The following is a 10,078-nucleotide window of genomic DNA, read 5'->3' as shown; positions in this document are numbered from 1 at the left end:
CTGCCAGCCCCAGCTCCCTGCTGCCCACACCCCACCCCGGGTTTGCGTTCTGTGGGGCAGGCTTTCCCTAGAAGAGCTGCTATCAGCCAGGACGGGGGAGCCAAGCCCCTGAGCCAGTGTGGTTGGGGCCGAGGGGGTTACCTCCCAGCCAGCATCCGGCAGCAGGTACGTTATTAGGGCCAGTGGTGCTGTGGGCTTAGCAGGGAGTCAGTGGGCCAGGCCCTGCACCCACCCTGAGACCCCTCTGCTCCGAAGAGCTCCCCTCTCCGAGGAGGTGGGGAGAGGGGGTGGAAAGTTGGTCTCTGCATTTTGCAGCTGGACCGAGTGAGGTCGGGAGCCAGGGACTGGCCCAGGGTCACAGAGCCTGGCTCGATCGGAGTCCTAACGCCGGGGCTTCCCCCCAGCCTTGTGTCAGACGGGGGGCGCGGTGGCAGATGAGCCAGCAGCTCCACGGGGCAAAGCCAGGAGCTTAGCGAGCAGGCTCCGGCTCCTGGCCGCTGCTGGCTGGGCAGTGCCAGAGCGGAGACCCCCCTCCGGCGCCGGGATCAGCGCTTCCCCCCGCCCCAGGCTCTCCCGGGACCCCGGACCAACCCCTCCCGCGCCGGGATCAGGGCTTCCCCTCGCCCCCCAAGGCTCTCCCGGGACCCCGGACCAACCCCTCCGGCGCCGGGATCAGAGCTCCCCCCCTTGGCTCTCCCGGGACACCGGACCAACCCCTCCCGCGCCGGGATCAGCGCCCCCCCCCCCCAGGCTCTCCCGGGACCCCGGACCAAATCCCTCCAGCGCCGGGATCAGCGCTCCCCCCGCCCCAGGCTCTCCCGGGACACCGGACCAACCCCTCCCGCGCCGGGATCAGGGCTTCCCCCCGCCCCAGGCTCTCCCGGGACCCCGGACCAACCCCTCCCGCGCCGGGATCAGCGCTCCCCCCGCCCCAGGCTCTCCCGGGACCCCGGACCAAATCCCTCCAGCGCCGGGATCAGCGCTCCCCGCCCCCCAGGCTCTCCCGGGACCCCGGACCAACCCCTCCCGCGCCGGGATCAGCGCTCCCCCCGCCCCAGGCTCTCCCGGGACCCCGGACCAAATCCCTCCAGCGCCGGGATCAGCGCTCCCCGCCCCCCAGGCTCTCCCGGGACACCGGACCAACCCCTCCCGCGCCGGGATCAGGGCTTCCCCCCGCCCCAGGCTCTCCCGGGACCCCGGACCAACCCCTCCCGCGCCGCGCCTGGGGAGCCACCGCCCCTCCCACCTGATTGGCTCGCCGCGCCCCGCCCCCCACCTGCTGGGGCCGCCCCACCTGGGCCACGGGCCCCGCCCCCGACTCCGCCTCCCCCCGCCCGGGGCTGCGCTCCGGCACCTGCCGCGCTCGGCTCGGCTCTGCTGCGGGATGAGCGCGGCGCGGCAGCCGCCTGTGCTGGGAGCCGGCGGGATGGAGCCGCTGCCGCTGGCCCTGGGGCTGGCCGCGCTGCTGGGTGAGTGAGCCGGGCCGGGCCCGGGGGTGCAGCGGGGAGAGCCCCGGGGGGTGGAGCCTGGGCGCCCGGACTGTGCCCCGGGGCAGGGACCGGAGCAGACCCGGGCGGCGGAGGGGGAGAGGAGCAGGTGGGGGGCGGGCGGGACTCAGCCCCCGGCCCCCAGATCGGGGGGCTCCGCGCCTCCGGGGGTGTCTCGGTGCAGCGCCCGGAGCCTGGCAAACGGCCCGGCGCTTCTGCCCTCCCTGCACGGGCTGGCTCCGGCCGCCGCCCCGCTCCGGGCTGGGGTCACCGCTCCCCACCAGGAGCCCCGCCATCGGCCTGGGCAGAACCGACCCATTGCACAAGTTTCCAGCCCCAGGCTCCGATCCAGCCGCGGTGGGCCCCGGGCCCCCTGGGCAAGTCCGCCTGGCCCTGCTGCTGTGGTGGGGAGAGGGGGTTGTGCCCGGAGGAGCCAGCCCTGGACGCTGCAGCTCTGGGCCAGCCTGGGCGCCCTCCAGTCTCATGGCCCCAGACGCTTCAGCCTAAGGACAAAAACCCGTGCGGGCGCCTGTGGTGGGATAACGGAGCCGCAGGGACAGCGCCTCCCTGCCCCCAGCGTGGGGGGGTTGTGCCCTGAAACAGGACAGTGGGTGTCCCTGGCGTTTTAATCAGCTGGTCTCAAGGTAGCAGTGGATGTTCTACTTGCCTGGGCAGGAGGACCCAAAATACAGGGGGTAAGGGAAGGGCTGGATGGCCATGCTGCTTCCCTACTGAGCATAACTCGTGTGCACAGCACAGCCTGTCTTCACCACCCACTGCCCGGGGGAAGGTTAAACACTCTACCCATGTGCACCGCACACAAGAAGGGCAGTGGCTTTTGACCCCAACCTGGGTCAAACTGAGCCGAGCTTTCATCAAACACGCCAAAGCGTTCCTCTGCACAGGCTGTGAGTTCAGCTTTCCACTCCCGGCTGGGTGTCCAACTTTTTTATGTACCTCTCCGTTGTTTGTAGTGCAGTGAGTGTGCATCGTCCCTCTTTGTTCTCTGAACTGGATTTGCTCAAACTTTCCAAACAGAAAGTGATCTTTATGGAAAGAGACAGAGTCCCAGAAATATCAACCAGAAAGGACAATGTTTTGGGAAGTTACAAGCAACTGAAAACAGGGTTTGAATGAGAACCATTAGGGAATCTTAACTGTAGTAGTCCTAGAGACCTTCCCTGAATGACAGATTGATTCCAAGCACTGTTAGATCTGGTCTGACCTCCCGCATTACCCAGGCCACAAATTCACCCAGGGATTCCTGCATCAAGCCAGTTAAGTTCTGTCTGATTTAGTGTGGGGTTCGGTGTGCTCTGTTCCTTGTGTATTTCTAAGGTCCAGTCATGGAGTTTTATAAAATGCTTTTCTGTGAAAAGGACGCTGGGTTTGACTGCCAAAGCAGCCTTGGTCTTCCAAATCAATCTGCTTAGGCTGCTGTCACAAACAAGCGTGTTAGATTTGGAAGAAGGTGCTGCATTCTAGGCTTGGTCTATGCTAGAAAATTGCAATGGTTTAACCACGTCACTCAGGGGTATGAAAAAGCCACCCCCCTGCATGGCATAGTGAAGCTGTCCTAAGTCTGTGGGTGGACAGTGCTACGTTGCTGGACAAGGGATTATGTATGGTGACAGGAGACCCCCGCCCATCGGCATAGGAAGTGCATTGGCATAGGAACCATACATTGAAGCGCTGCAGCACCGCGGCTGTGCTGCTGTTGTGTTTTAAGCATAGACAAGCCCCTAGTCTGCCCAGGGAGCCCACAGCAGCTTTGCAGTGGGTGCTCCTGGATATATCTTATTGCTGGCGATCGCAGGCAGACAGAGGCCGTGTCCGCACTACAAATGTACGTCGACCTACGTTACATCAGCAGGCAGCCGCTGCAGTTATTACATCGCTGGTGCATGTACGCACTAGACTCCTGGTGTCGGGGGTGCACATCTTCACCAGGAGCGCTCGCATTAGTGCAGACAGCAGTGCGCTTTCCTGACATCAGCGTGAGCTGGTCAGGCATGATGCTCACATCTTTAAGACACAAGGCTGTTCAGGACCCTGAAAGCAGGGACATTCTTTCCTGATTGGTGAACTGCCTTTGGGAATGTTGAAATGCTAATAGTGGTCGTGGGAGAGCCAGCCTATCCCTTGCTCCCCTGGTTCATGGTGCCGTACACCAGCCACTTCGACAGCACCAAGGAACAATTCAACTCCAGGCTCAGCAGGTGCAGAATGACAGTCAAATGTGCCTTTGAGTGTTTGAAGGGTTGCTGCCCATGGGCGGCAGGTATCAGAGGCAGGGGGAGGCTGTGCCTCCCGAAACAGCCTAGCGTGGCCACGCCCGTGCTCCGCCCACAGGACAGGCCCCCTCCTGCGGTTCCCAGTCCTCTCCCCTGGCTGGCCCAGGATGGCTGGCCTCCCTCCTGCTCCCGCAGGCACTTAAGGCAGCTGGTGCTGGGGCCATGCTTCCCGGAGCACTGGGGCTGGGGATGGCCCGGCTGCCCGGAGCACTGGGGCTGGGGGCGTAACTGCCCGGCGCTCCTGGACTGGCCGCCCAGCACACCAAAGCTGGCCACAGCCACCCGGCTGCCGGGGTCGCGGTGGGGGTGCTCTGGGCTACTGCAGGGGTAGGGGGCAAAAGGGAAGGGTGAGCAGACCAGGAGGGGCAGGGGGCTAGCCTCCCCCAACAGCCGGGTCACTGACCGCCCATGTTGCTGGTGGTGTTTACTTACAAGCTTGGACTTCAGTGAGAAAAATATCCCAGTGGTTATAGCTGTCTGCCGTGTTCTGCATAACATCTGTGAAACATTTCCCCCGGGGTGGAGGTGGAGTGGCTGTCTGCTGAATGTGAACAGCCAGATACAAGGGCTATTAGAAGAGCTCAGCATGAAGCTATATGGCTCAGGGAGGCTTTGAAGGACCATTTTAATACTGAACCAGAGTAGCGTGCGTGTTGCTGCAGTGGGCCCTGCTCGTTTGCAGCCCGGTATGAATCTTGTAGTGAGTGCTGTGTATGTAGGACTATAACATTGTCAATGCACCTATTAATAATGTCTGTGGATGATGTTATGGGTTCTGTGGCAAAGTGAAGGAACGGGAAGTTGGTGCGTGTCAGACCTGCTCAGCATCAGACCGCACATGTTGTGAACTAATAACGGTTAATTTTGTTCAAAAAATATAATTTTATGATGTAACATGAACCAGGAAATTTAAAAAAAATGACAAATCTTAATCAATGAAGGGAACAGAACGTTTGAAGGGGAAAGAACACTCATTCCCATTGCAGGTACACACAAACCAACCGTGGCTTTCACAGGTCAGTGTATGTGACACTGTGAATGTCTTTAATGTCTCCCACGGTGGCGTGGCAACGGTAGTGCACTAACCCCTGCTGCCACCTGGAATGTTGGGGGCAGAGGGGTGTAGGGAGGTCCCAGCATTGAATTCTCAGTGGGCTGCAGATGGGGGCGAGCATGGGATTGTTGAACCTGCAAGTCTGCCAGAGTCCACAGCATCTTTGCTGTCTGAGAAGCGCAAGCACCTCCTGCTGCACATTCCTCTCCACTCTATCCTTCTCCAGGCTGTCTGCAGTGATGATCCTCCAGGCCCTGTGATCCTTCTCTGATGCAGCATTGGCTTGCAGGATCTGCTGAAACATGTCATCCCAAGTCCTCTTCCTCCTCTTCTTTCAGCACCAGCATCTTCTGGTGCGCCTGCTGCAGCTCCTTGGGTTTCATGCGGCGCTGCTACGGGCCCCTGTTGTAGCCCTTCTCCTGCCTCCGCCAAGCAATCTGCTCGTAGATGTCCATGTTTCTGTGGCTGGGTCAGAGCTGTACTTGCACAGCCTCTTCTTCCCACAGGCCCAGGAGATCCAATATCTTCCGTCTGCTCCTGGCAGGAGCGTGTCTGCAGCGTGTAGCTGGCATGGTCAGCTGGGCAGTTACGCTCAAGAATGGAGAGGTGCTAGGTGCTCACCACACTAGGCAACCAAGATAAGGAATTTCAAAAATTCACAGGGCTTTAATGGGGAGGGCAGTGGAGTTCACAACGGTGACCAGAGTGGTCACTGCGGGGCATTGTGGGACAGTAACAGCCAATGTAAGTAACGCCGTGTCTATGCTATCACTGTGGCGACCAAACTACATTGACCATGACTCTCCACTGCTCTTGGCGCTGATGTTAAGTCAACGTAGCAGGGCACTTATGTCTGTGGGAGCCAAACGTAAGTGTAGACACATGCACAGCTAGGTTGACTTAAACTGCCTTGTGTCGACCTAACCATATAGTGTGGGACCAGGCCACTCAGAGATCAGGTGGAGGTTGCAGTGATTGATGCCGTTTCTGCTGTGCCACTTTTTACTATGCGTTGTTTTTCACTATTGTGGTTCCCACAACCCTTCCTTACCTGAACTGTTCTCTTGTCTTGATCTAATTTATGGAAATCTGCTGGCTGTAGCGTGTGGTTAATCTGTTTGTAGGGCACCGCGTAAGTGTGTATGGGCCTTTATAAATGATTTGTGATGATATAGCTTATAGAGTCAGGGACAGCGCTAATCCTGTTAAAAATGCTACCCTACGGATTCCGAGCCTTGAATTGCCGAAATCACCGCGAGCCGGGAAAGGAAATTCATTTTTAGTAACCGAAAAGCACTGACGCTAATTGTGAAATAACTGCGCACACATCTGTGATGATCACAGCATTGGCAATGTGGGCTCGCTGGGGAAAGGTGTCCCGCAAGTCTGTCACTTTCCTTCCTTTGGCACGATTGGTGAAATCTGTGCGGGTACTGGAATGGGTTTTCTGTCTAGTGTAAAGAGGTAGGTTCTCAGGCAGCCCTACCTCCTGCTGGCTTCTTTCCTTCACCCCTTCGACACCAGGCCTGTCCCACCAGCTCTGTAGTGTTCTAAGGCCTGAGAGGCAGGCAGTGTCCTGGATCCAGGCTGATGATTGGTTGTCATAATCTTTCCAGTAACGGTCTGGACCATTGCAATGATATGACTGTAAAACAGGCGCCAGGCTTCTGAGGTGGGTATGCAGTGTAACCATCCCATGTGACTGGTCTGTAGTAACTGATGCTGGGCTCCCCTACTTTAGCTATAGCAGGAAGGACCTTTGTGAGCCTCTCTGGCGCTGGAGGGGGTGCTCTGCTCTCCAGAAGGGACTGAACTGCCCCCAGCCGCCTGGCTAGATACATTGTTGCAACACAGGAGAATTGAGCAAGAGAATCAGGAAACTCCTCCTGAGATCCAGCTAGAATCATAGAATCTCAGGGTTGGAAGGGACCTCAGGAGGTCATCTAGTCTAACCCCCTGCTCAAAGCAGGACCAATCCCCAGATGTTCCCCAAATGGCCCCCTGAAGGATTGAACTCACAACCCTGGGTTCCCCAAATGGCCCCCTGAAGGATTGAACTCACAACCCTGGGTTTAGCAGGCCAATGCTCAAACCACTGAGCTATCTCTCCCCCGCAGGCTGTGGAGTCCCCCCTCCCGCAAAGGAAGTGGCAGTAGCTTAGGACATTAAAAAGACACTGCTGTAAGGAACACGCCTGCATGGGGCCCTGGGGAATGGGAGTGACTGTCTATTTCCAGCTCGAATTTCCATGATCCTGTTGTAACGCTCTGAGGCACGGCCAGGCCAGAGCTGTCGCACAAAGAGAGTGTAAAGTTCCATAGTTACAAGATTTAACGTGGGGGTGGGGTTGTGACAAAGCAGACTCCATAGCCAGAGCCCTCCGTGGGTTGGGGGGGTCTAAAATTCCAATGAGTCGTCTCCCTGGCGAAGTCTGATCCGAACTTTCTAGCAAAGGGGCGAGACCCGCCCGAGATGAAACGCCTGTTTGGAGTTGTTTCTGGCCCCATCCTGCAGCTAGCACTGCACTGGGGACAGAAGCTGGCAGGTGCATCATCAATGTCCTGGGTTTTCAGCTTCAAATATGTCTCTCTAAATGACTCTAAAAAGCCCTTTTCAGTCATCTCAAATGTACACGCAGTCAGATCCCAGGGACACCCAGGCCCTCTCCAGAGGCTGCTGTTTCTTCCAAAAGCCCCTCTCTTCATGGTCTTGTTTGCAACTTGAAGTCAATTACCTGGAAACCAGATTGACACTGGTTGTAGCACCCGCCAGGCCTGGGATGGGGGCTAGGCAGTGCATTATATCTGCAGCGTATCTGTGCTTAACTGGAGCCTAAATTCACAGAATCACAGAATCTCAGGGTTGGAAGGGACTTCAGGAGATCATCTAGTCCAACCCCCTGCTCAAAGCAGGACCAATCCCCAGACAGATTTTTACCCACCCCAATGTAAAAATATTGCGCTAAACCAGCATCTTGTGCAATGAATGCCTAGCACGAAGTCATTCCCCGCTCCGCCCCCACCCCTGCCTGGGGTGCTAGGTGCAGGACCAGCTCCAGGGTTTTTGCTGCCCCAAGCAGCAAAAAGAGAGGGAAACAAACAAACAAAAAGCCACGATCGTGATCTGCAGCTCTACCGCCACCGCTTCAGTCTTCGGCGGCAATTCGGCGGCTCGTTCTTCGCTCCGAGAGGGAGTGAGGGACCCGCCACCGAAGACCCGGACGTGCCACCCTTCACTGTTGGCCGCCCCAAGCAGCTGCTTGCTGGGCTGGTGCCTGGAGCCGGCCCCGGCTAGGTGCCATAGTAACAAGGGACAGACCATCACCAGCATTCCTGCAAACTTGCGAGTGCTGATTCAAAAGCCTGGTCTATAGAAATATTTTCATTTGTCTTTTAAATCTCCTGGAATGGAAAAAGATTGTGAATTCATCCATCTGCAAAGGGGGAGGGACCAACGCCAAAACGGAGTAAGGGAAACGGGCGACTCTTCTGAAGCTGGCCTGCCTGAGAGCCTAGATTCCAGATGAAATAGTCTCCGTACTTCACCAATTTTCTTGTTAGGGAAATACCAGGAGCACTCAACAACCGAATTCAACTTTGTGTCAAACTAATTGTCTCTTTCTTCCGTTCGGCACAGCAAGAGTTAACGCAAGTCAGCCAACTTCTATCTAGAGTAGAGAAGTCACATTTTTCATGAATTTTACTCTCTTGAGTATAAAGCGCCTTCTGCCCCAGGGTCGTGAGAAATGCAGTGGGGGACTTTCTCAACATGCACTGCTCCTAAGGCCAGCTCCTCATATCTCTTCATTTATAAATAGTCACTGCCCACAAACAGCCTAACTTTCTACGCCCCTGCATCAGGAAGGGAGGTTCCTGTTAGTGAATGTTCCCTTTCTTAAAGGCTAATATTGGGGTCCGTTCCAGCAAAATATTACTTCGGCCTCCCTCAAAGTCCCTTTTTTTGGATTTTCCCCCACTTCGGTCTCCTGTGATGCTTGCTCCTGAGCTGTGCGTGTGTACCAGCAAGGGTCCATCATGCGCCTGTCTCTTGGTTTAATTTCTATCTCGGTTTCACATCGCGTAATCATCTTAATCCTATAGAGCGAGGTCATCAAAAGAAATCCGTCTTCATCCTTTAATTCCCAAATGTTTAATAGCTTATAGGGTGGAAATCTGATTGGGGGAGTGCAGTCCGGAATTAGGAAGCACGGCAGAATGTCCAAAGTCTCATTTCTGTGACCTTTCCAGTTTTATGGGGTGAGGTTTTTGTCGGACCTTGAAAGATCCCGACTGGTCTCAGGACCCGAAATCCAAAGCATGATGTCCCAGTTTAAATCTTGGAGGAGGCTTGCTCCTACCATTCAGCCAGATGGGGTCAGAGCTGGTTTGTTAACTAATCCTAGTTTCACTTGCAACTAAATGATACGCCCAGTGCGATACGTTATATAATCCACACACACGCATCGGTGCAGTTCATCTTGTGGATACTGGGAACTAACCCGGCCAAACACTGGAGGGCATTGATCGCTGTTGCACTGGCCACTCAAACCCGGACCCTGTCAAGCAGGTGTCAATGTGGTCAGGCTGTAATGAAACAAATGCCCCTGGCTTTTATTTCATTCTGCTTAACTTGGGAGCTCGTGCGCTTTGTCTTTGAGGCTGTTTCTGGCTCTGCGGAGGAGAAGCACTTTGCCCTGGGCTCCTGAGATCCTCCCTATTTACCGGAGCATCGGCAGCAGCGTGTGATGCCAGGGGTCATAGCCGCAGCCTGGCGCTATGCTGCGTTCTGGGTTTACACATCTTCTCTCTCTGTCATTTTCAAATCTGCCTGCCTGCCCTGGCATGCAAACACCTATTTCCATTGGCTGGTGGCACCTGCCCTCTTTGCCCCCTTACAGCTGCCGTGTCAGTAGCTAGTGCATGTGCCTTTCCTCTGGGCGTGTCGCAGCTTGTGGGAGCCAGGTGTCCTCGGTGCCGGGAGCCTGGACACCTCTGCTGAGGGAGGGGGGAGTGACGCTCTTGTCTGAAATGCCAGTGGCTGCCTGGGGCTCTGTCTGACTTCCCACCGCGTGCTCACCCCAGGCCAGCTGCGAACTCTGCCACACCCCCAGACCCTGAGTGGGGTTTGCCCTGCGATGGCACCTCGTGCCCCTGGCGGCTGCTGCGGCGCTGAGGGCGGGGAGGGTGACTCCTCCGTTCTCAGCACTCGCCCAGGCAGCCCGGCGCTGGGAGAGGGGGGAGGCT

The 10,078-nt window shown here is 56.9% G+C and overlaps 1 protein-coding gene across 1 annotated transcript in view; it reads left to right on the top strand.

Moving 5' to 3' along the window:
* Window positions 1-1,344: 1,344 nt before the first annotated feature.
* ESAM (endothelial cell adhesion molecule) overlaps window positions 1,345-10,078 on the top strand; it is a 93,774-nt gene continuing 85,040 nt past the window's right edge. Inside the window, exon 1 of the mRNA XM_044997294.1 lies at window positions 1,345-1,469. Within this exon, the coding sequence (XP_044853229.1) occupies window positions 1,385-1,469 (85 nt within the window). The 5' untranslated portion in view covers window positions 1,345-1,384. The remainder of the gene's footprint in view (window positions 1,470-10,078) is intronic.

The sequence above is a fragment of the Mauremys mutica genome, chromosome 22 (genome assembly GCF_020497125.1).
Source record: "Mauremys mutica isolate MM-2020 ecotype Southern chromosome 22, ASM2049712v1, whole genome shotgun sequence".
NCBI lineage: Eukaryota > Metazoa > Chordata > Testudines > Geoemydidae > Mauremys > Mauremys mutica.
Note: the sequence above shows the minus strand (reverse complement) of the source record. Positions and strands in the feature narration are given on the sequence as shown.